The following is a 26,903-nucleotide window of genomic DNA, read 5'->3' as shown; positions in this document are numbered from 1 at the left end:
GATTTATTTGACGTGCAAAAGGGCACGATCATTGGCTTTTGGGCCAAGGTAGGAAACAATTCTGAAATGGCTAAGTTTGTAAACTGTTTGCGTGCCGCCGTGATTAAAGTATACTCTGCATGACAAAATAGCGTTATCGAAAACTAGCGCCGAGGCAACAGTGGTGCACAACGGTCCATAGATGACGTGAGTCGTTCCACAACGAAACATTGTCTCGAAATTTGGTAGAAAATCCGAAGAAATTCTGGTCGTATGTAAAGTACACAAGCGGCAAGACGCAGTCAATACCTTCGCTGCGCAGTGCCGATGGTACTGTTACCGACGACTGTGCCGCTAAAGCGGAGTTATTGAACGCAGTTTTCCGAAATTCCTTCACCAGGGAAGACGAATGGAATATTCCAGAATTTGAAACACGAACAGTTGCTAGCATGAGTTCCTTAGAAGTAGATACCGTAGGGGTTGCGAAGCAACTCAAATCGCTTGATGCGGGCAAGTCTTCAGGTCCAGATTGTAAACCGATTAGGTTCCTTTCAGATTACGCTGATACAATAGCTCCCTACTTAGCAATCATATACAACCGCTCGCTCACCGATAGATCTGTACCTACAGATTGGAAAATTGCGCAGGTCGCACCAGTGTTTAAGAAGGGTAGTAAGAGTAATCCATCGAACTACAGACCTATATCATTGACGTCGGTTTGCAGTAGGGTTTTGGAGCATATACCGTATTCAAACATTATGAATCACCTCGAAGGGAACGATCTATTGATACGTAATCAGCATGGTTTCAGAAAACACCGTTCTTGTGCAACGCTTATTCGTACGAAGTAATGGCCGCTATCGACAGGGGATCTCAAGTTGATTCCGTATTTCTAGATTTCCGGAAAGCTTTTGACACCGTTCCTCACAAGCGACGTCTAATCAAGTTGCGGGCCTACGGGGTATCGTCTCAGTTGTGCGACTGGATTCGTGATTTCCTGTCAAGAAGGTCGCAGTTCGTAGTAACAGACGGCAAATCATCGAGTAAAACTGAAGTGATATCAGGTGTTCCCCAGGGAAGCGTCCTGGGACCTCTGCTGTTCCTGATCTATATAAATGGCCTGGGTGACAATCTGAGCAGTTCTCTTAGGTTGTTCGCAGATGATGCTGTAATTTACCGTCTAGCAAGGTTATCCGAAGACCAGTATCAGTTGCAAAGCGATTTAGAAAAGATTGCTGTATGGTGTGGCAGGTGGCAGTTGACGCTAAATAACGAAAAGTGTGAGGTGATCCACATGAGTTCCAAAAGAAATCCGTTGGAATTCGATTACTCGATAAATAGTACAATTCTCAAGGCCTGGGTGTTAAAATTACGAACAACTTCAGTTGGAAAGACCACATAAATAATATTGTGGGGAAGGCGAGCCAAAGATTGCGTTTCATTGGCAGGACACTTAGAAGATGCAACAAGTCCACTAAAAAGACAGCTTACACTACACTCGTTCGTCCCATGTTAGAATATTGCTGCGCGGTGTGGGATCCTTACCAGGTGGGATTGACGGAGGACATTGAAAGGGTGCGCCCGCATCTCGTGGTCGTGCGGTAGCGTTCTCGCTTCCCACGCCCGGGTTCCCGGGTTCGATTCCCGGCGGGGTCAGGGATTTTCTCTGCCTCGTGATGGCTGGGTGTTGTGTGCTGTCCTTAGGTTAGTTAGGTTTAAGTAGTTCTAAGTTCTAGGGGACTTATGAGCACAGCAGTTGAGTCCCATAGTGCTCAGAGCCATTTGAACCATTTTGAGCCCATTGAAAGGGTGCAATAAAGGGTAGCTCGTTTTGTATTATCACGTAATAGGGGATAGAGTGTGGCAGATATGATACGCGAGTTGGGATGGAAGTCATTAAAGCAAAGACGTTTTTCGTCGCGGCGAGATCTATTTACGAAATTTCAGTCACCAACTTTCTCTTCCGAATGCGAAAATATTTTGTTGAGCCCAATCTACATAGGTAGGAACGATCATCAAAATAAAATAAGAGAAATCAGAGCTCGAACAGAAAGGTTTAGGTGTTCGTTTTTCCCGCGCGCTGTTCGGGAGTGGAATGGTAGAGAGATAGTATGATTGTGGTTCGATGAACCCTCTGCCAAGCACTTAAATGTGAATTGCAGAGTAATCATGTAGATGAGTCAACGACGACTGCAGAAATGTGTACGTGTGAATAGACGCGCAGTTGTTGAGCAACTGATCGCCCAGATCACCCAAGGAGCTACCAACAGTGTCTCCACAATGACCGTTTCTGCGTATGGGCCTCCACAGCGGGCACCTGATTCACGTATCCATGTCGATTCTTGTTCATCAACGATGATGGCTTCAATTTGCACGCCAGTACCACAACTGGACGTCCACTGAATGACGACAAATGGCCTTTTCGGATGAACCACGTTTTGTGCTCCATCGGACAGATGGCCGTTGGTGTATACTGCAGGAAGCGTCTGAAAGCCATCACCCTGCGACAGCCGTCGGAATGGTGTACGCTGTGAGCATTGTGGTATGGGGAATATTTACGTGGCATTCTCTGGGTGATCTCCACATTCTGGAAGCCACAAAGCATCAAAACAAGTATGCTTCTTTCCTTGGGGACCATTTCCACCACTACACGCAGTTTTACCTTTTCGGCATGATAACATCTACCAACAGGACAATGGCAAGTGTCACACAGCACTGTGCATTCGTGGTTCAAAAAGCGCCGTACTTCCCTGGCCACAAAGTTCCTCAGAGTTGAACCCAATCGAGAATCTGTGGGAACACCGCGATCGGCTGTTCGCGCCATGGACCCTTGACCGAGGTGACGATGCCACTGGAGTCGGCATGGCTCCACATCCCTGTTGGACCGCCCAGAACCTCATCGACCCTCATCCTGCACGTTCTACATCTACATTTATACCCCGCAAGCCACCCAACGGTGTGTGGCGGAGGGCACTTTACGTGCCACTGTCATTACCTCCCTTTTAGGTTCCAGTCGCGTATGGTGCGCGGGAAGAACGACTGCCGGAAAGCCTCCGTGCTCGCTCGAATCTCTCTAATTTTACATTCGTGATCTCCTCGGGAGGTATAAGTAGGGGGAAGCAATATATTCGATACCTCATCCAGAAACGCACCCTCTCGAAACCTGGACAGCAAGCTACACCGCGATGCAGAGCACCTCTCTTGCAGAGTCTGCCACTTGAGTTTGCTAAACATCTCCGTAACGCTATCACGCTTACCAAATAACCCTGTGACGAAACGCGCCGCTCTTCTTTGGATCTTCTCTATCTCCTCCGTCAACCCGATCTGGTACGGATCCCACAGTGATGAGCAATACTCGAGTATAGGTCGAACGAGTGTTTTGTAAGCCACCTCCTTTGTTGATGGATTACATTTTCTAAGGACTCTCCCAATGAATCTGAACCTGGTACCCGCCTTACCAACAATTAATTTTATATGATCATTCCACTTCAAATCGTTCCGCACGCATACTTCCAGATATTTTACAGAAGTAACTGCTACCAGTGTTTGTTCTGCTATCATATAATCATACAATAAAGGATCCTTCATTCTATGTATTCGCAATACATTACATTTGTCTGTGTTAAGGGTCAGTTGCCACTCCCTGCACCAAGTGCCTATCCGCTGCAGATCTTCCTGCATTTCGCTGCAATTTTCTAATGCTGGAACTTCTCTGTATACTACAGAATCATCCGCGAAAAGCCGCATGGAACTTCCGACATTGTATACTAGGTCATTTATATATATTGTGAAAAGCAATGGTCCCATAACACTCCCCTGTGGCACGCCAGAGGTTACCTTAACGTCTGTAGACGTTTCTCCATTGATAACAACATGCTGTGTTCTGTTTGCTAAAAACTCTTCAATCCAGCCACACAGCTGGTCTGATATTCCGTAGGCTCTTACTTTGATTATCAGGCGACAGTGCGGAACTGTATCGAACGCCTTCCGGAAGTCAAGGAAAATGGCATCTACCTGGGAGCCTGTATCTAATATGTTCTGGGTCTGACGAACAAATAAAGCGAGTTGGGTCTCACACGATCGCCGCTTACGGAATCCATGTTGATACCTACAGAGTAGATTCTGGGTTTCCAGAAACGACGTGATACGCTAGCAAGAAACATGTTCTAAAATTCTACAAAATGCGCTTATTCAGGCTAGTGACAGGTGGTCACATTAATGTCACTGGACAGTGTAATATATAGCGGGACGCGAACCTACTTTCTTCGACACTGTAATTTAGAACATTACCCATTACATTAAGCCGATGTCATGCTATTTTCTCTTGTCACGGTTCGCGCGGCTCCCCTTGTCGGAGGCTCGAGTTCTCCCTCAGGCATGGGTGTGTGTGTTCTCCTTAGCGTAAGTTAGGTTAAGTTAGATTAAGTAGTGCGTAAGCGTAGGGACCGATGACTTCTGCAGTTTGGTTCCATAGTCCTTACCACAAATTTCCAAATTTCTCATGCTATTTTGGTCTGTTGTCTCGGTTATGATAGTATCTCTTTAAGGCTTATTTTGTTGATATGCCATAACTGACATTTAACGATAACAGTGACGTGTTTATGATAAATCTTTAATGCGCTGTTGCCTTCAAGCAGAAGCTCCTTTGCTCAAGCCAAGGAGAGGCTTTGCCGCCAAACGGAGCACAAAAACAAGAAACTGTAGGCTATAAAAGGAGGTGCGCCGAACGCTGACGCGCCTAATGGGGGAGATCTCCTTGAAACAACTTTCGTCGTGTTTTTACCATCGCGCCGCTTCGAAAAGGAACACTGGCTCTCCCAAGGCTTCCTTAACTGGACGCTTCCTCGCGGTGGTGTGTGTAAATATCGCTACCACAAACATTACGAGTGTTCCACTTGTTTAGTACAATTGCTACTCGATGATAACCTCAGTGGAACAGTTATCGCAAAGCTCCTGATAGTTTATCTGGCTCGTTTCCCCTCTAGAACAGTCATTAACAAAGCAACGTATTTTTCTTTTAGTTCAGTTGTTGGCCGGCCGGAGTGGCCGACCGTTTCTAGGCGCTACGGCATGGAACCGCGCGACCGCTATGGTCGCAGGTTCGAATCCTGCCTCGGGTATGCATGTGCGTGATGTCCTTAGGTTAGTTAGGTTTAAGTAGTTCTAAGTTCTAGGGGAATGATGACCTCAGATGTTAAGTCCCATAGTGCTCAGAGCCATTTGAATTTCAGTTGTTGGCAAGGACGGATGAAGAATGTAATAAAAAAGTAGTTTTGAGATAATTGAACTGAAACATTAGTGACTACAAAAATTGTCCTCTACAAATAGTTTGTGCTGTATTACACTATTTGACAAACTTGACCACTCGGTGAAAATCAGTTAAAATATTTCTTTAATGTGGAAGTTATGGACTGCCTCCGGTATTTAAGCTATACCCTTGTTTCGTATGAGAGATTTTCTGTTTTAAATATTGATCTTATTGTCGTAATTCGAAACATATACAATACTTTTACAAGTGAAAGTTTACGTACAATAGTTCTATTTTTAGAATGAATCAGTTGCGTACTTTGAGCTACCTGAAAAATGATGCCTAACTGTAGCAGCCACTGGAAAAACTTAATAGAACAGATTGAGAGTAGACATCGAAAAGAAAGGGAACTACTTTTAAAACATTAAACGTATTGAGAAAGTACAAGTGATCTTCACTGTAGTCCACTAGATGTACAGATTGGTCAGAAACAGTCTTAAGAGCTTGTTAGGGTGTTACAGGGTAGGTCGTGCGGACAAATAATTGTTAAGAAAAAATTCGATACGTTGCGCCGTTCCTGATGTAATTAGCATTGAAGTTAGCCAATCAGGTCGTTGCGCGTGTAAATGCCGTCACACCGCCAGAGACGGTGTCGCCAAACTTCTCCTTTTTGTTTCTTAAAACCGAACAAGAGAGACACAAAAATTTGGCATGGGGCGGTAGTAACGACTGAATCCGAGCCAAAGGCTGAGCAGTCTCGTGCGGTATAAACCACACTATGAGAACTTCTAACTATAATTGTATCTAGCGGAACGCTTGAATTTGCGCGCGCAACGTCCTGAATGTACCATTCAACATCGTTACAATTTTTCCAGATTGTTTCTGACCACCCATATGACGTTAAACAAGTTGAAAAAAATCAAATGAGTAACCCGTCATGAAAAGGCTGTTTTCAAATTGATACTAAACGATTGAAGATGCAAAAAAACACTTCCTTCTTAAAAAGGCATAAATTTTATATTATAAGGGCTATAAGAAAGACCTGTAAATTGCATATAAAAAGCGTTTGAATCTGTGTGACATATACTAGTATATAAGTATTAACACATGACACATTACTCAGCCACATATAAATGCTACTTGCACACGATGCAAAATAAGAGGCAGACTTATATATTCGCATCAGTTGGCCGAGGAACTTGATTTGTTCAAACTGACGGACGCAGGAACTGCAAGTCTTATTCACGTGTTGGACGTTTCGCAAGAATGGTGTAGTGCCTTCACACGTTTCTTCTACTGTGGCGTCCTCGGACGATATGGTATCGACCTTCGGTAGAGGTCAGTTGGTCGATAAGAGCCAAGCGAATTAATGTCCGCACAGTCCGGCGAGGCTGCCATGGAAACGCTAATGGGATGGCTTTTACGGGATTAGTCGCAATACGGCACACGACTCCTTTTTATTGGATTCAGAACTTCGAAAGTTTGATACCTGGGCTCCTGCAGGATAAAGTAAAGCTGTCTTTATCTCGAAGGTTGGTTAGAACACAGCACTGCTTCGCTAGGAATTGTACTGTACTATTTGATGTGGTATGTCCGAGCTTTCCTCCGACCTTTCAGCTGACTTACAGAATCAGTTGTAGAGGCATCTACAATCCAAAGCACAGAGCAATTTATATTATAAAAATCGTTGTCAGAAATAAAAGATACGATTTACGGCAGAAAAAAATTCATGGACCTACTGAGAATTGAACCCTAGACATCTGACACTTGTGACACATTATTGGATCAAAATGCTCTGGTCTTAAATGTATGGCTATAAAATTGTAACGTTCTACGAGCATCTCAAAAAACATTTACATCCCGCAAGCTGGCGGAGGGTACTTTGTCTGCCACTGCCACTTACTGTTCCAGTCGAGAATGATGCGCAGAAAGAACAGTTCTTAGTTTTTCCTTGCGTATTTATTTAACCTGAACCGATTAGAGCCATCAGACCTTCTTACATCGGACCAGGTTTTACACATACAGTACCTTTTTCACATCATAGTTACCTAAGAAGTAACACGATACGATATTGCAGTATCTGTGTTGCTCAGAAGTACTATGCACTGTTCCTTCGGACGTGATGACGACATGTGGAAGTTTGGGTGTAGCCGCGAGGAGTGCTCGGATAGCCTAATGCAGCCGGCACGGTAGCTCAGCGTGTTCGGTCAGAGCGCTGCTTGCTCTCTGTAATAAAAAAAAACTGAGTAAAGGAATTAACGATCAACTTGAACGGATGTCTTGTGACGTCCGCCCAGACCAAACGCAACGAACTGTATGAAACAAAACGAAAAAAAAAGAAAAAAAGTAAGGCGAAGTACTGGCTTCGGCGGTACATGTACTAAAAGTGGAACGATAGAGAGAAGATTAGCAGCCCGCCCGGCTAGCCGCACGGTCTAACGCGCTGTTTCCCGAGCGGGAAGACGTGCCGGTCAGGTGGATTAGTGTCGAGGTCCGATGTGCCGGCCAGCCTGTGGATGGTTGGCCAGCACGGTAGCTCAGCGTGTTCGGTCAGAGGATTAGCTGCCCTCTGTAGTAAGAAAACTAAGTTAATGTATCAACGATGAATTTCAACAAGTTAAGGCGACCTCGCGATAAACGGAAAATGTGGGTTCGAGTCCCGGCCCGGCACAAATTTTCACTGCCGTTATTCCATTATTCAGCTGATGGCTGTCCATATCCTTAAATGTAAATACACTACTGCTGCTGCTGCTGCCAATAATAATAATAATAATAATAATAATAATAAGTGACTGATATAAGAAAGAATTTATAAATGTACCAATAAACATGTTTCTGATATAGCGTGTTCTGGGGAAGGTTAATTTAATGAGGCTGCACCAGCTGACAGTAGGGGAAATGAGAGAGATCTCCTTGGAAATAAAGATGTACAGGAGCACTCGTTGCAACGAGTGCGTGCAATGGCAATGGTAATCATCATTGTTTGTGTTGTAGTTATGTCTTCTGAAGCTGGAGATGTTATTCAGTTCTCTAATATTATGCGAGAGGATATTCCTGAGTCGGATTCCTGCTGCTGAAAAGGACTTCGAGTAAGTGGTTGACGATGAAGTGAGAGAGAGAGGATTTTACTCTGATGGGAACGGGCGTTTCTACCATGTTGTTCAGACAAGAGCGGAAAAGGTCGTTGGTAAGCCTCCGTGTGAAATCATATCTCTCTGTTGGCTGAGCAACTGCGTGAAACTTTCATGCTGCTCATTTTTGGATTTTCTCTGTTCTCTCTGCCAACCGTATCTGATAACGGGTCTCCAACTGACAGCTAATATTCAAGTGTTGGTCGAACGAGGGTTTTATAAGCTATCACCTTTGAGGGTAGTCTGCACGTTCTGAGGATTCTTCTACTGAATCTGTCTGGTGTCTGCCTTACTACGATAAGTTTTATGCGATCGTTCCAATTTAAATCGTCCCGTACGCATAATCCCATATGTTTAATGGATGTGACTGCATCCAGTAACTGTTTTGCAATCGTGTATTCATACAGTAACGGGTATTTCAGTCTGTTTATGCGCAATACATTTCATTTGTTTATGTTTACGATCAACGCCATCCCTTGCTACAAGCGTCGGTTGTCTGCAGATTTTCCCGTATTTCGCTACTAGTTTCTAGCGTTGCGAATGCATCATGCATCCTTGGATTCCTTGATTTTCCTTAAAGGGAAAGGAAGATTTGGGCTTAACGTCCCGTCGACGACGAGGTCATTAGATACGGAGAGCAAGCTGGGATTGAATTTGGATGGGGAAGGGAAACGGCAGTTTCGTTTTCTACGGAACCGTTCTCGCATTTTCTTAATCTATAGGGAAACCTCGAATACTTAAATGTGTATGACTAGTCGTGGATTTGAACCCCAATCCTCCCGTAATACGAGTCTAGTATCTCAATCTCACCGCTACCTGGTTCACTACACAGAGAAAGGCGATTAGGCGCGTAATAGACGTAAGTCTAAAATGCTGATCAATTGGATGGTCCTCCGATTTTCACTTTTTGTATTTTTATAAAGATACTTAGTTTTTTTCGGGTCTTATTCTGTGAGAAGATAAAGATTATTCCTCACAAGTGCCCACAGTACAACCAATCCTCGATTTTTACTACCTCCGTAAAGAAATCGCTGTGAATATACCTTCAAAGTCGAGTCAAATCTAAAATCAGTTGGCTTATCCCATGTGAGGTTATCTGGAAAATAATTTAAAAGTCCCCAGATAGGAATACATATTTCAGATAAGGTGACACGAAGGGTCGGGGTTTAAATGCCAACATATTTTGCAGCAAATAATAATACTGATAACTCCGGTAGTACCGCGCGTGATAATGAGTCATGTGCAACACTGGCGCCCAGACTAATACCCTCCATGTTAAGCTGTGATTCTGTTGGACAGATAAGTGTCGGATTCGGTTTTTACAATTGTCGAAATAAATGTTGCATATTGCTTGATTATCAATATTGGACGTAATAGGAAACAAAACTGATTTTGATCTGTTACATACAGTCATAAGGAAGCAAGAATAAAGAAGATAAGCACATTTCCACATGATAAACAGAAACAGAAAAACAAAAACAATAATACTTCACAAAAGATTTCACTGCAAACATCACAGTTGCTTCTCACTGGCATTTCTTTATGAAAAAGTTGGCTCTCCGCGTAACTGGAGAGACGTTTGAATACGGTTAGGCATACTCCTTACCAAACTGTCCAGATGAGCCTGTGGAATTTTGCCTCATTCCTCCGTAGGGGCATTTGTGATGTTCTGTAAGATCTTTGCCGGGAAGGGTCGATCGCAAACTGCTCGTTTTAGCATGGCCCATGGCTACTCAATACAGCAGAGATCTGAAGAATATGGAGCGCATTTCATCAGATTGATTCTGTGCTCCTCTAAGAAGGTGTTCACAAGATTGTGACGATGGGGGCGTGCATTGTCGTCCATCAGCCGGAATCCTACACCTTACAGTCACCAAAATGGAGTCACAACGCGTGCAAGGATATCCTCCGAATACCTCAGACGTCTGAACCGTCTTGATAAACGTAGCGGTCCACGATACCGTTAGGGTGTAATTGTTGTCCACGTTGCTTCCACACACGAATATCAGAATTGTCTGGGTGGAAACTGAGAAAGAGCATTGTGGCCCACTGCAGCCTAGTCCAGAAGGAATGGTTTCGTTCCCGTGCGACATGAAGCCCTCTCCGAACCAGATTTAGAGGTGGAGCCTTGAGAGATAGTAATCCGTGTTCATGGGACCTATTTCGTATCGTTTGTGTTGACACCTGTACTCTAGAGCTGTTTGGAAGTGGTGCCCTTAGACATGAAGCATTGTGTTCAGGATTTCTACTTGCTGTTACACGCAGATATCGGTCCTACAAACTTGGTTTTCTTTCCGTGGCCACGTTTGTGACGAACCTCAAACTTAGGCTGTCGCTAGAAACTTGCTCCAGATTTTGGAAAAAAATGGTTCAAATGGCTCTGAGCACTATGGGACTTAACATCTGAGGTCATCAGTCCCCTATAACTTAGAACTACTTAAACCTAACTAACCTAAGGACATCACACACATCCATGCCCGAGGCAGGATTCGAACCTGCGACCGTAGCGGTCGTGCGGTTCCAGACTGTAGCGCCTAGAACCGCTCGGCCGGCCGGAGTGGCCGAGCGGTCGCTACGGTCGCAGGTTCGAATCCTGCCTCAGGCATGGATGTGTGTGATGTCCTTAGGTTAGTTAGGTTTAAGTGGTTCTAAGTTCTAGGGGACTTATGACCACAGCAGTTGAGTCCCATAGTGCTCAGAGCCATTAGAACCGCTCGGCCACCCCGGCCGGCTGGGTAAGTACAATGCATTGTAGGTACGTAACAGTAAACAATGCCTATCATTTGTAGAAAGCATACAAATGAGTGATATAATTGATCAGATTACTCAGCTGTACGTGTTTAAAAACCAAATCTCTCGTAATTTTATTTTCTGGCGATAGTTTTCTGTTATTGAAAAATGTATTTTCACCGTGCAAATTATATCAGTCAGGGTTGGTCCTCGTCCTGACCCTGGATTACTATTCAAGGTGTGAATTGTACCGAGCGAGGTGGCGCAGTGGTTAGCACACTGGACTCGCATTCGGGAGGACGACGGTTCAATCCCGTCTCCGGCCATCCTGATTTAGGTTTTCCGTGATTTCCCTAAATCGCTTCAGGCAAATGCCGGGATGGTTCCTTTGAAAGGACAGGGCCGATTTACTTCCCCATCCTTCCCTCACCCGAGCTTGCGCTCCGTCTCTAATGACCTCGTTGTCGACGGGACGTTAAACACTAATTTCCTCCCCCTCCTGTGAATAGTAAACTGAACGCCAGCACCTAGCGATGGCCGAACGCCTCTGTGCCTCCCGGCCTAACCAGATACGCAAGAAGAAGCTTGGTAGCGGTGTTATCAGTTGTGGAGGAGAGATTTCGAAGGAGACTATGCACAAAGTTTCGGAAACAAAGTTTCGGAAATTTTTGAACAGACCTCGTACTGTTGGGGAAATTTCATCAGGGCTTCCAGGAAATGTGTGACAGTAATCGAAGGCACCTTGACAGCTGTCGACTACGTAAAAATTACAGAGAACCACATGCATTCCTTCATGCTTTATTTTTCCCCAGACTATGGGAGCATCTTCCAACAGAATAACTGACCGTTCCACAAGGTGAGGATGATGATATAGTGATTTGAAAAGGATGATAATGAACTCACGCTGATGTCTTGGCCGCTATCTTCGTTACAGCTTCATTTAGTAATTGCGAAAGCGTCACTGCTGTGTCCGACACTACAAGAGTGTCATTATGGATCAAACAAACCAAGCTTAACATCTATATCAAATTTATTCATGGTAATAGTGAGTACATGGCAGATTACGTTACAACGTAGTGCCCACCAAAGACTGAGCGAGGTGGCGCAGTGGTTAGCACATTGGACTCGCATTCGGGAGGACGATAGTTCAAACGCGCGTCCGGCCATCCTGATTTAGGTTCAGGCAAATGCCGGGATGGTTCCCTTAAAAGGTCACGGCCGATTTCCTTCCCCCTCTTCCCCCATCCGACGGGACCGATGACCTCGCTGTTTGGTCCCTTTCCCCAAATCAACCAACCAATCCAACAAAACTTGTATCCACAACACTGCCGCAATTCCTAAGAGTAAAAAACTGACTTATGTAAGTTGACATTTTACTTTTTGCTTATAACGGTCGCTCATATCGTTCCATATAAGTTGCTGTATGCCAAAAAACGGCAACAAACATACAAATTATGCAGTGACTCAAAAGTGAAAAGTTATTGTGAAACTATTCACGCAGTACGGTATCCGGAACCAAACAGTAAACACGTAATAATAGTTTTTTAATATTTTGTAACTACTAATTTCTAGAAATAATTCAAAAGCCACGATCGCTTAAATACTGTTTACTGGATGACCAGTTTCAACACACTAAAGGTGCCATCATCGGACCTGAATGTAGCTTAACATTTATAATCCATTTCGATACAACGATACATGAGACAGACCAGCTGATATAAAATCATTGTCACAGAAATAAAAATTAAAAACAACTGCCCTCATGATCATTCTATTGCATCAGATATATAAAACCGAAGTCACAATACATTATTTCTGTGACAACGGTTTTATATCAGCTGGTCTGCCTCATGTATCATTGTATCCAAATGGATTATAAATGTTAAGCTACATTCAGATCCGATGATGGCACCTTTAGTGTGTTGAAACCGGTCATTCAATAAACAGTATTTAAGCGATCTTGGCTTTTGAATTATTTCTACAACAGAGTGATCGCCCCACAATACACTGTGTGTTCACTGCAAAATGTACTAATTTCGTGCGGTTTAGAATAAAGAATACCCACTGACGATGGCGATATTTTCGATGAAATTAGTTTGGCGGGAGAAATTAAAAATAAGCGTTTTGCATTCAGGCAACGTTCAATCCCATATTTTACTAAACGAAATGGTAATAATAGAGGTTAGATCTTTATTATAGAGTCGTGATTAATCCATAATCGAATCCTTAATGTCCTAACCCTCAGAAAATTTCGTTATACTCCAGGCTGGGAAAACTTTTCTACGGCGTATCGTTCGTTGCCTCTTTACCGTGGCTACTCCACGACGATACAAACGACCTCTGGTTAGGGTTGCCATACGTCGCGGATTTCGCGGACAGTCCGCGATTTTATGCTCGAAGACGTGTGTCCTGGACGAAGAGGAAAGTGTCCCCGTAAAAAGTGGCTAGTAAGTAAAAAAACAATTTACGCAGGTTTTGCCACTGACCACCGATCAAGTGTTTCATAACTCCAGCAAACTTGACGATAGCCGTTGAAATGTGTGCTGATATTCCGTGTCACTTCAGAATCGCTCGGCTATTTTCAGAACAGACTGTGGAAGCAGTGTAATAATCGATTCTTTGCGATTGTTTCAGTGTTCCGCTGTTGGTTTACAATGTCTCTGCAGTCGGTATCTTTGGTCGTATAAAGTACTTCTGGTGTTGTTATTGCACAGAATTTGAAATTTAAAACCTCGAAAAGAAAAGTACATTTTCGAGAAGAATATATTGCTGCGTTTCCAAGTATTAAACGGGGAAGAAACGAACATGAGGCTATTTGCAAAGTGTGTGGGTAAGTACAAAATGGTTCAAACGGCTCTGAGCACTATGGGACTAAACTTCTCGGGTCATCCATCCCCTAGAACGTAGAACTACTTAAACCTAACTAAGGACATCACACACATCCATGCCCGAGGCAGGATTCGAACCTGCGGTCGTGCGGTTCCAGACTGTAGCGCCTAGAACCGCTCGTCCACCCCGGCCGGCTGGGTAAGTACAATGCATTGTAGGTACGTAACAGTAAACAATGCCTATCATTTGTAGAAAGCATACAAATGAGTGTTATAATTGGTCAGATTACTCAGCTGTACGTGTTTAAAAACCAAATCTCCCGCAATTTTATTTTCTGGCGATAGTTTTCTGTTATTGAAAAATGTATTTTCACCGTGACCATAGAATGAAAGAGCTGTCAAAAACGTGTGTTTTGAGGCGTAAAAATTTAGTAGTTGTGACACTTCGAAACATAGCGCAACAGGTTGTGCACGTTTACGCAATACCGTACATAAACTAAAATGTTAATTGCGTGCTTTTGGTTAAAAGGCAACTAATCCTAAATTATTACATTACAGTTGCTACATTTCAATCGCCAATGGAGGGAAACAAGTTCTCAATGACCATATAACCAGTGCTGTTTTTTCTGGGGGAACGCTGGGAGATGCGTACCCCTAAACTTTTTCGTCGACAAAGTAATTTTTTTCCGATGTTGAGAACTTGGAAGAGTGCCAAAGATTTATTTCACGGACGTAAATTTTTATTTCATTTTTTCGTGTTGGTAATTGCAATACGAACGATACCAGTGCAGTTTTTGGTGGGAAAATCGATGTCATTGACTTTCAAGCATTTCGAAGCTGCGGCAATCGTTCTCGACAACTGAATCGCTGGCAGCCAGTTCGACCAGCATGTAGTGCCTTCGCTCGCTAATAGTGGGCGATGGTAGTACTAAACGGATATGCGTACGCTCAAATCGCATGCTTCATTTGAGGTGATGTAAACTGAAGTGTTGGATACCACTTTCTCTCGTATGTTTGTGTGTTTTTCGGTATCGCCTGCTTCATTTGAGCTGTAAAGTCAACTGAAGAGTCCGATACCTTTTTTTTGTAGTTTGAAATGTTGATGACGTCATGGCTAAAAACAGACGGGTGATATCCCATGCTTCAGTTATAACTGATTTTCGCTGCATTATATCCCATTCGGAGTACCCTCAAACTTTTTTTTTTTTAGAAAAAAAAACACTGCATATAACAAGCAAGAAACACACTAGAGATGTGAATTCTGCTTCACCTCCCAAACAGTTGACCAGTTTTTTTAGTGCTAATCAGACAGGTTGCTACAGTAGAAGCAACATTCGCGTTTCATCCTGTGCAACAAGCTTAGTTTGCTCTCTGTGGTGAATACTTGGCCTGCTGTAGTTCGCTTCCGCCTGGCAGCGGGTCATACGCAATAGCTGCCAGTACCCGCTGTGTGTAAACAATCCAGCTGCTCTCGTTTTAGCTTTATGCACGGCGAGCACTACTGTTTCGTGCTCGCGGCCTTTTCAGTCGACAGAAGCGGTGACTCACCTTCCAGTTATACTCGGCCAATTAAGCTGCACGTCTACAAACGTGTCAGTGTGCCAACGGGCTGCAGCGACGACACAGCAATCACTTTCGCACGAGTTGGCGCTGCCATTGGTGTAAGACGTAGACAACAGTTCCTGGCGAGGAACGACAGTGACACGCCGATGACCGGCGAATTGTGCAAGGGAGCGTAAGAGCGCTGCTTAGTCACGGAGATTGTAAATAAACCGTGACGCAGAAACAGGAATAGACCAAATATTTCATAATAGATCAGACCCTTGCGCTACTGTCGTAGTATTCACTCAGTGAACTTAAAGATTAGGGTGCAACGTTCGGTTGGCGAGGTCATTAGAGGGACCAACTCGGCGGTGTTGACAGATGTGAAAATTACCGAACTATCAGTTTAACAAGTCACAGCTGCAAAATACTAACGCGAATTCTTTACAGACGGATGGAAAAGCTGGTAGAAGCCGACCTCGGGCAAGATCAGTTTGGATTCCGTAGAAATGTTGGAACACGTGAGGCAATACTGACCCTACGACTTATCTTAGAAGAAAGATTAAGAAAAGGCAAACCTACGTTTCTAGCATTTGTAGACTTAGAGAAAGCTTTCGACAATGTTGACTGGACTACTCTCTTTCAAATTCTAAAGGTGGCAGGGGTAAAATACAGGGAGCGAAAGGCTATTTACAATTTGTACAGAAGTCAGATGGCAGTTATAAGATTCGAGGGACACGAAAGGGAAGCAGTGGTTGGAAAGGGAGTGAGACAGGGTTGTAGCCTCTCCCCGATGTTATTCAATCCGTATATTGAGCAAGCAGTAAAGGAAACAAAAGAAAAATTCGGAGTAGGTATTAAAATCCATGGAGAAGAAATAAAAACTTTGAGGTTCGCCGATGACATTGTAATTCTGTCAGAGACAGCAAAGGACTTGGAAGAGCAGTTGAACGGAATGGACAGTGTCTTGAAAGGAGGATATAAGATGAACATAAACAAAAGCAAAACGATGATAATGGAATGTAGTCGAATTAAGTCGGGTGATGCTGAGGGAATTAGATTAGGAAACGAGACACTTAAAGTAGTAAAAGAGTTTTGCTATTTGGGGAGCAAAATAACTGATGATGGTCGAAGTAGAGAGGATATAAAATGTAGAGTGGCAATGGCAAGGAAAGCGTTTCTGAAAGTATGTGTATGGAGTGTAGTCATGTATGGAAGTGAAACATGGACGATAAATAGTTTGGACAAGAAGAGAATAGAAGCTTTCGAAATGTGGTGCTACAGAAGAATGCTGAAGAGTAGATGGGTAGATCACATAACTAATGAGGAGGTATTGAATAGAATTGGGGAGAAGGGGAGTTTGTGGCACAACGTGACAAGAAGAAGGGACCGGTTGGTAGGACATGTTCTGAGGTATCAGGGGATCACAAATTTAGCATTGGAGGGCAGCGTGGAGGGTAAAAATCATAGAGGGAGACCAAGAGATGAATACACTGAGCAGATTCAGAAGGATGTAGGTTGCAGTAAGTACTGGGAGATGAAGAAGCTTGCACAGGATAGAGTAGCATGGAGAGCTGCATCAAACCAGTGTATGGACTGAAGACCACAACAACAACAACAACAACTGTGATGCTGTTTTCCAAGGCGACAGGATCCCTGTTCACACAGCGTACATCGTCCAGGAGTGATTTTTTAAGCTCGAAGACGAACTGTCGCACCACAGTACCCAGATGTCAATGTTACTGAGCCGTTGTTGTCTACTTTGGAGAGAAGGATGTGTGATCAATATCCCTCTGCATCATCGTTACCTGAACTTGCCACTATTTTTCAGGAAGAATGGTATGAAATTCGCTTGAAAACCGTATAGGATCTGTCTTTATCAATTACGAGACGACTGGAAGCTGTTTTGGATGCCAACGGTCCTCCTGTACAGTATTAGGCATCATAATGTGTTGCGTTTTTGGTGTTTCCATATTTTTGCCCACCCCTGTATGTGTGGCATTTGTTAGGGCATGTATTTTTGTTTGTATTTGAGATATTTGTCCTTTTTTACTTATGTTTCTTCGTGATCTTAAGTTGGTTCATGCAATCAAGAAATTTCCTTATTTTGCTTTATATTTGAAGTGAACGCATTTATCTTAGGTAATAGTTTAGCATATTATACCTTGCGATACCATTGTTCCGATGTTATGTGGATGTTCATACAAAATATTGTGTCGTATCTGGTCTCGGGAAATCCCTGGCTGTGCTGTAGTATACGGCTAACGATAAAGAAGACACGAGTATATTCATTTTACCAGAACAGTTGCACCCAGGGCTTTTGTTAGGACCACTTGCCGACGTCGAAAGGAGTGAATAATGGAGATAAAGATAAAACAAATGTGGCTGAGTGGCTTGTACGAGTGAAGTTCTGTGGTATGATAGGTCAGAGGTCAAAGGGGCGACGGGCAGACGTATCATTAACGCGCGAGTCCGCTTTCTGCGAATACCTCGCGTGATGTGTCGGTCAGTTTATTTCCATCAGTGACGCTATCCCAAAGGATTTCAGCTGGCGCCAGATCGCTTCCGGAGCCACGGTTAATAACGTCCCGCGGCCATGTCACAGGACGGCTGCGCCGTTTGAAATCTCCGTCCTAGTAGTTATTTGATCGTGGCTACTTTCAAATCGCTTGCGGTAGTTATCGAGCGCCGAAAGGGATATTTTGGCAGCCTATAAGCGATTAAGAAAATGCGCGCCTCCTCTTTCCACTCCTATCGTCATGGTATCACTTAGCCTTGCCTTCTAAAAATTTACATTACACAATGCGGGGATTAAGGAAAGGCAAACCTACGTTTATATCATTTGTAGACTTAGAGAAAGCTTTTGACAATGTTGACTGGAATACTCTCTTTCAAATTCTGAAGGTGGCGGGGGTAAAATACAGGGAGCGAAAGGCTATTTACAATTTGTACAGAAACCATATGGCAGTTATAAGAGTCGAGGGGCATGAAAGGGAAGCAGTGGTTGGGAAGGGAGTGAGACAGGGTTGTAACCTCTCCCCGATGTTATTCAATCTGTATATTGAGCAAGCAGTAAAGGAAACAAAAGAAAACTTCGGAGTAGGTATTAAAATCCATGGAGAAGAAATAAAAACTTTGAGGTTCGCCGATGACATTGTAATTCTGTCAGAGACAGCAAAGGACTTGAAAGAGCAGTTGAACGGAATGGACAGTGTCTTGAAAGGAGGATATAAGATGTACATCATCAACAAAAGCAAAACGAGGATAATGGAATTTAGTCGAATTAAATAGGATGATGCTGAGGGAATTAGATTAGGAAATGAGACACTTAAAGTAGCAAAGGAGTTTTGCTATTTGGGGAGCAAAATAACTAATAATGGTCGAAGGATATAAAATGTAGACTGGCAATGGCAAGGAAAGCGTTTCTGAAGAAGAGAAATAAATGTAGACAGGCAATGGCAAGGAAAGCGTTTCTGAACAAGAGAAATTTGTTAACATCGAGTATAGATTTAAGTGTCAGGAAGTCGTTTCTGAAAGTATTCGTATGGAGTGTAGCCATGTATGGAAGTGACACATGGAGGGTAAATAGTTTGGACAAGAAGAGAATAGAAGCTTTCGAAATGTGGTGCTAGAGAAGAATGCTGAAGATTAGATGGGTAGATCGCATAACTAACGAGAAGGTGTTGAATAGAATTGGGGAGGAGTTTGTGGCACAACTTGACTAGCAGAAGGGATCGGTTGTTAGGACATGTTCTGAGGCATCAAGGGATCACCAATTTAGTATTGGAGGGCAGCGTGGAGGGTAAAAATCACCAAGAGGTGAATACACTAAGCAGATTAAGAAGGATGTGGGTTGCTGTAGTTACTGGGAGATGAAGAAGCTTGCACAGGATAGAGTAGCAAAGTTAGCTGCATCAAACCAGTCTCAGGACTGAAGACCACAACAACAACAACATTTAATGCGGTGCAGTAAAATCTTATCGGGTGTAATGCAGCATCAGTTCTCGTTAATACCGCGACGTTTCGGTAGGCATGTACTCGTCTTTTATCTTCAGAGCATGTTTGCAGCTTAATACTCGGCCTGGAAGGAAAATCGACACTGGCCGGGCACACATCAACACAAGACACACATCTGGAAGGAAGAAGACTGGAACGTCAGGACAGCATGCATTTCTTGAGCGAGCGACCGGGCACATAAATATAGAGCCAAGCGGCGGTTACGTGGTCGTGCGGTAGCGTTCTCGCTTCCCGCGCCCGGGTTCCCGGGTTCGATTCCCGGCGAGGTCAGGGATTTTCTCTGCCTCGTGATGACTGGGTGTTGTGTGATGACCTTAGGTTAGTTAGGTTTAAGTAGTTCTAAGTTCTAGGGGACTGATTACCATAGATGTTTAGTCCCATAGTGCTCAGAGCCATTTGAACCAAGCGGCGGTTAAATGGATATCGACTGTCCGTTGCGGTGATTTAATTATTTTTTATGGAGAATGTGGCGAATTTTCTGACGTACGCAAAAAAATTTACCTTTTATAGTTACCGAATTACGACACTCACTTTACTGCCACAAACCAATGGTCTCAGGTCAGGAGAAGAAGTCACACTAACGTCTGCCGTATTATACCAAATGTAAGCAAATACTCTGTGCTCTGCTGTCTTAGCGACCAAATAACTTGCACGTGAAGCTATTCAGACTTGCATTATGTTCACGACGGGCGGAAACGTCGGTACAATACTCTATTACGATGATGGGCGGCAAACTGTTGGAGCAGCGGTACGGCTGTATGCTAAAAGGTGTCTAATCGTTCCTCTCGATTTGACTTTGCCAATATTATTAAAAAAATAAAAAAACTGGAAGTATGAAAAATAAAATACGCCAACAAAAAAAGAACAGCGACTGACGAGAAAATGCAACAGCGGTACCACACAATCTTCATGTCACTACGAGGTAGCTTGAATTTTCGAGTGGGATTAGACACAGTGTACTGCGAATACTACATTCCTACGCATTTCGTCCTTATTAAATTTCGCTCCGCCGACAGTTTCATGGCAATGGTTTTAAAAAATAGTTTATATTTCTCCGACTGGTGTTTACGAAAACTCCACAGTGATGGGGTATTTCTAGCATTAATTTTATCTGCAGATGAACCATCGTTTGCAAACCACGGGCATATCAGTTTTCGCAAAGGTTAGTGAAAATTCCACGCTGTCTGTAGAAAGTGGATAAAACAACGATGGAACTCTTTACAAGCCACTATCTAGGATTCCTTACACATTTGTTGCTGCAGGTACTGGAACACATCACAGTGAACACAGAGAAACCTGTTTGGTGCCTACATGATAGCTGTGGCCGGCCAGTGTGGCCGAGCGGTTCTAAGCGCTTCAGTCTGTAACTGCGCGACTGCTACGGTCGCAGTTCGAATCCTGCCTCGGGCATGGATGTGTGTGATGTCCTTAGGCTAGTTAGGTTTAAGTAGTTCTAAGTTCTAGGGGACTGATGACCTCAGCTAAGTCCCATAGTGCTCAGAGCCATTTTTTGATAGCTGTGCCGCCCATTCCGTAGAGATTACAGGCCACGTGAACAGAATATCTGTTTCGCTGTAGGTATTTTTTGATACAGTAAAGACACTGATAATCTGTTTTCACTTTGAGAAAAAGCCGCCGTGGGCACATAAAATAGAGAACAGCACGTATCGTAATCTTATACAGGTATCAAATTAGTTTTCTTTTTGTATATGTATATGCCGTTTTCCGGATCCGGAAAAATGGCGGCGGAAACGTTGCACGGCATACGGCCAAAACCGATGACTTCTTTAGCTGAATGGATTGGTCTGACACAGCTGCAACATTTCCGCTGCCGTCGAAAACGATTACGGACACGTACTCCATCTTTGTAATAATTTTTATGCAGGGCGGGATCACGGTGGGGGGCAAACCAGAGTATCTGCCCCCGGGGGCAATTTCAGGAGGCGCCAAATTCAAATTCTTGAAGAATAAACCCTTATTTCACAAAGCGCCTACCATCCAATCTATCGATTATTCATGTGATTTTGAAACGCATCCCTGCTGATTTTTGAACATTTTTGAACACATTTTAAGTTGATTTCTGAACGAATCATAAGTTGGTTTGTGAATGCGTGCATAGTGTACGTGATGTCTCTGCCAGAATAAAGAACTTACCTGCAGACAAAAGGGTACAGGGCTATACGAGATGAGCCGAAATAACCAACGGGTGCATACCAATAGCTGTTTTTTTATGTGGTTGATTAGTGGTGACAAGACTGGTTGTTAGAACGAGGATGGAGAAAAAACGGGGACATCACACAAGTTATATGGAAGAATATGACGATTCCAAATTTATATAAAAAGTTCTTACTACTACTACTTTTCGATCTCATGCTTCAGAAACTGGAGCATATGAATGAAATGAGAAACTATTTCCAAACATAAAACTTTTTACTTGTAACAGGCCTAATGGCATTTGATATTGGTACTTCGTGAATTATTTTCTGTCGTGTTATTCATGTAAGTGAGGTAGATAAAAATGACCATTTGTGTCAAAACAGTCTCGCTTATTTGGCATGTGTTGCAATTGCTCCAAAATTAGAAAGGCATGTTTCATTAATGTATGGTTTTTTTTTTTTTGCCCTTTTTCCACGTACCTGATTTTAACTGTCTCCTATTCTGTCCATTGGGACTGACGCATAGTCGTTTCACTCCACTCTTTGTTCGTGTTCTTTAGCTTTGACTTGGGCGCGTATGACCCCAGTTGTTTTTCGCGCCCTAAAGTAAAACAAAACAAACAGTGACAAAATAGACATGTAATCAAATCGGGAAACCACATCAGTCTTTTTTACTATTCCTATTATTAGCTTTTTCAGTATTAGCCAACACCATTTTGACTTTTCATTTAGCAAAGTTTTTGACGAACCTTGATGATCTAATAGATTCTTTCGCAGAAAAGAAGGCACGCAGTGTCTAGCTGTGGCAAGATTAGAGAGAAAAGTGATGGAACCTAAAGATTGAAGAAATGTGTACTGTTTTGATTGTCTCTTGTCTTTACTGGTTTTATGTTTCCTATATTTAATTTTATGTCACGCTTAAAGAGAAACTTTGTTAACTTATAGGCAATAAAGAATGCAGATTTTCTGAAGAGTTCGTATTCTCTCGGTCACAAATAATCCCACCCAGTATTAATTTGAGTTTTCTGTAAGGTGGGTAGGATGTGAGACCGGCCGACTGGGAGTAGGAGAGGCACCACAGGACACCCTAATTTTAGGCCTGGCACGCCATATCTCAAACGCACAAGTGATGGGGGGAGGAGGGGCACCATCAAGTTTGTGCACCGGCTCGGAATTTTCGTAGATCCGGGGCTGCCTTTGTGACATCGCTCTAAATGATTCTGGAGATCAGATGTTCCTCCATGTGCGCCGGTTCGAAATCATCGTAGATCCGTGGCTGCCTTTGTGACATCGCTCTAAATGATTCTGGAGATCAGATGTTCCTCCATCCGTGGCACAAGACTGCCCACACCACCAACCTATGGCTTGAAACTTCCTGGGGGATTGAAACCTTGTGACAGATGGGACAGTTTTTTCAGCTCCCACCAAAGTATCAAATCGGCGCACACTCTTCCTACCTATGATTTGTTTTTTATATTCCACTCTTTCAAAAAACCTCCCACACGCCATGTTTCAGTTGCGAAATACCTAATAAATATACATATTTTCCAGTTGCAAAAGTAATTATGTTATCAGATGCACTATTTTGAAAGAAAAATTCATGAATCCATTTAAGCTCCAACGTACCTGCTTCTTTGTATGACACCCTCCTTCCATAGAAACTTCGTCGTCCAGTCCTGTTCTTGACGCTCATACTCCATGCTGCGCGCTCACATAGTGACAATAGTTGCGAAAATGGGCTGTAGTCTGCAGGGATTACACTTCTAGTGATTGTCGTGCCACCTACGGTTGGACCAAGGTTCAGAGTGACCTGAAAATCTGATAACATTTGAAAATTCAATACCTCACGAAAAAATCTAGGTAGGAGGTAAAAATTGCCACACGCGCTTGAAATGACATGGGGGTCTTGTTGAAACCGAAAAAAGTGCACAAAATGACCAACAGATGACGCTTCATATGACACAAAAGAATTAGCATAACAATTGATTTTGAGCAAAGACAAGGCTCTTTATAAGTAGTGTCCAAAATGTAGGCCGTCACTCATCATCAGTGCCTGTAGTATATCAGTAGGTATGGTGAGAAGTTGCTGTCGGATGTTGTCTTTCGCCATCCATAATCAGGACAGATTATTGCAGCAGACTTTAGACTTCAGGTAACCCCACAACTAATAGTCATACTGTTTGAGGTCTGGAGACCTGGGAGGCCAAGAATGACAGAAGTGGCAGATCAGCACACGATCCTCGCCAAATAATGTGCGCAAGAGATTTTTCACGTGTGTAGCAATATGGGGTGGAACCTCATCCTGCAAAAAAGTCGTACCTTCCAACAGGTGTTTATCAGGCAGGCTAGGGATGATGCGATTCCTGTAACGTATAAGCGGACCTTGTACCTGTCACGCAGACAGTGTGAAAAGCAGCACCCTGCTTTTTCTCGAAGAGATTCTATCACGACTGATGTGGTAAATCCACACCACACCTAGACTGCCTCCTCAAGCAGTAGGGCTTCCACAACAGTTGTAGGACATATGGTAGCCCAATTCTGCATTTGTGGGTGTTGACAGACCCTCCGAGTGTGGAATGGACTTCATTGGTCCACAACATATTAGACGACCAATCGTCATCTTTCCCCATTTTTCTTTTTAAGTGCCCACACCACAAATGCTCCATGTGTCACAAAATTGATGGCCAACAGTTCATGATGACGGTGAATTTTGTACAGATCTCTTTGGAGGGTATGCCTTAGTGCTCTCCAAACAGTGGTACATGGAATGGCAATAAGATGTGCGACTTCCCGAGAGCTCACTTCACCATGCAGAAACGAAGTCTTCATTTTGTCCTGAACTGTCTGAGCAGCAGTAGTACATGTGCTTGGTTGCCCACTACGGGATTGATCGTCTAGACATCCCCTGACTTCGCAGGACCTTTACCCGTTCAGATGCCCTCTTTATGGTAACAGGATCATAAAGCTATAGTAGTTGATTTTCCATTCTGATAGTAAAGCTTCACGAAAAGTGCTGGTGCATATGACTCCCTCTCTCGCTACAGCTCATTTTATACTTGAGTCTCATGCGGCGTCACTGACGTGTTGCTGTTCAGCGCCATCTGTTTGCTGGTTTTTGCATTCATTTTTCGTTCCAGTAAAACCCCTTGTCAGTTCAGGCATGTGTGTAAAGTTTTACCTCTCTGCCTACATTATTCTGTGAATTAGTGCATTTTCAAGTGTTAACTGACTTTTGGATCACTCTGTACTACATATTTGCAACTGTGATGACCAGTCAAATGGCGCACAATGAATGATGGGAAAAAATAAAGCATAAATCAAGACAGAACACCTCTCGTATATCAGAACATGAAATGTCAATGTGTGTTCGCTGTCTTTCGTCAAAAAACCACCCCGTGCGTTTCCTGCAGACACATATGAGAGTTCTGGAGGGAGAGCATTATTTGGAACTCAGACTAACTTTCCAGTTAAGCTGATCCATTGACCTGCTCTACCATCCATTCCCAAAGATACTGTGCATGTCATACATGAAAAAGTGTCGGTTGGTGAATTGAGATGTATCATTATGTGTTGCAGGACTGAAGGACATCGGCTCAAAGCTGACCTCCACAGTAGAGCAGACTGTGGAATCGAAGAAGTCAGAGTTGGAGCGCATCGGTGTCGAGAAGAAGCAGGCAGCATCGGCACTTCTTGAGGAGCAGAGCAAGAAGACAGGTGACCTGCTTTGGCAGACCAAGAGTGAACTGGAGAGTGCAGTCATCGGCACCGCCACCTCCGCTGCCACCGCCGCCGCAACCTCTGCCGCCACTGCCACCAAGACTGCCAAGCAGCAGGCCGTCGACGCTTTCGATGCCACCATGGCTGACGCCGAAAAGACAGTCGACAGCACCATCAAAACTGCCTCCACTACCATCGACTCAAAGATCGATGAGGCTGGCAAGGTACTCGCATTACCTCTTTTGTTCGAAAAGCTGGACTAACTGTGTCTTTGTGGAGCCTTCGATATTGCTTAGCAACTCGTGACTGAATGTTCAGCTTTCAACCTCAGCTAGACCTAGAGTTACACTATAGATTAGTATGTCAGTGCAAGTTTTGTATTAAATGTTTGGATTTATCCAACTCACAATTAAATTTCCACATTTCAACTACAGTGTACCTCGTGCTATGCTACAGATCATCAGTCAGTCACAACTTACAATAAAAACAAAATTACAGGTGCCAAAATATAGTCATTGTTCTGTTATCTTTCTGTTTGTGCATGTATGTTGTCACACACCATAGCATCATTACATCACACACCATAGCATCATTAGAATATATTGAGAGGCCAGCTTCCAGTATTGGTAGGTGCAATTGACCTGTCTTTTTAATATCCTCTAGAGCTTTTCTCTTAATTTTGAGCCAGTCATTTAAAAAGCGTCTCAAACATTATGATGTTAATAGATGAAACTGAGCATCTCTCAAAGAATCAGCACCAGTTCAAGAAAAACCTGTAATGTGAAACACAGCTTCATTTGAAATTTCTAGCAGATAAAAACTGTGTGTCAAACTGGGATTTGAATCCAGAGCATTGCTCTTCACCAGTAGTGCTCTTATTGAAGTACCTATCTAAGTATGACTTGAGAGGGACAGTTACAGCTTTACTTCTGTCAGTAGCTGTCTTCTGCTTCCAAAACTTCACAGAAGCGCCACTGCCTATGTTGCTGGACTAATGCACATGTGAAGCTTGAAAAGTATCAGAGAGGTACCAGCAGAAACGAAGCTGTGAGGGCAGGTTGTGAAACGTACCTATCTAACCCAGTCAGCAAGAGCATTGGCCAATAAAGGCAAGGTATTGGGCTCGAGACACCATATGGCACACAGTTCTAATCTACCAGGGAGTTTCAAAACAGCACCAACTCTGCAGCAAAGTGAAGGATTTATTCTGTGCAGGTTGCTATATTCTTAAACGATTTCTTGCAGACATCAGGTTCAGGTAAACAGGTAGATTCCACCTTCCTAGATTTCCTAAAAGTGTATGACACTACACCACACGGCCAACTTCTAACAAAAATACGGTCAGGCACAGTGTCTTTGGACATGTGACTGAGTCAGTGAATATTTGAATAACAGAACCTAGTACTTTATAAAAGATGGCAAGTGTTCTACAGAAACTAAAGTAACAGAAGATGTGTCCCAAGGTAGCATAATAGGACCTCTAATGTTCTCTGAATACATAATTTATCGGAGAGGGTTAGCAGCAATACAAGACCCTTCACTGACAGTGCTGTTG

At 43.4% G+C, this 26,903-nt stretch overlaps 1 protein-coding gene across 2 annotated transcripts in view; it reads left to right on the top strand.

Moving 5' to 3' along the window:
- The window catches only part of LOC126244620 (uncharacterized), a 124,023-nt gene that overhangs the window by 70,321 nt on the left and 26,799 nt on the right, over positions 1-26,903 (top strand). For both annotated transcript variants that reach the window (XR_007545377.1, XM_049948254.1), the window contains exon 2: positions 25,208-25,572. Coding sequence is in view for 1 of the 2 variants with exons in the window: in XM_049948254.1 (XP_049804211.1) it covers positions 25,208-25,572 (365 nt within the window). In the remaining variant the exon portion in view is untranslated. The remainder of the gene's footprint in view (positions 1-25,207; positions 25,573-26,903) is intronic.

The sequence above is a fragment of the Schistocerca nitens genome, chromosome 1, assembly GCF_023898315.1.
Source record: "Schistocerca nitens isolate TAMUIC-IGC-003100 chromosome 1, iqSchNite1.1, whole genome shotgun sequence".
Classification (NCBI taxonomy): domain Eukaryota; kingdom Metazoa; phylum Arthropoda; class Insecta; order Orthoptera; family Acrididae; genus Schistocerca; species Schistocerca nitens.
The sequence above is the reverse complement of the archived record's forward strand: the minus strand, read 5'-3'. Positions and strand labels throughout refer to the sequence as shown.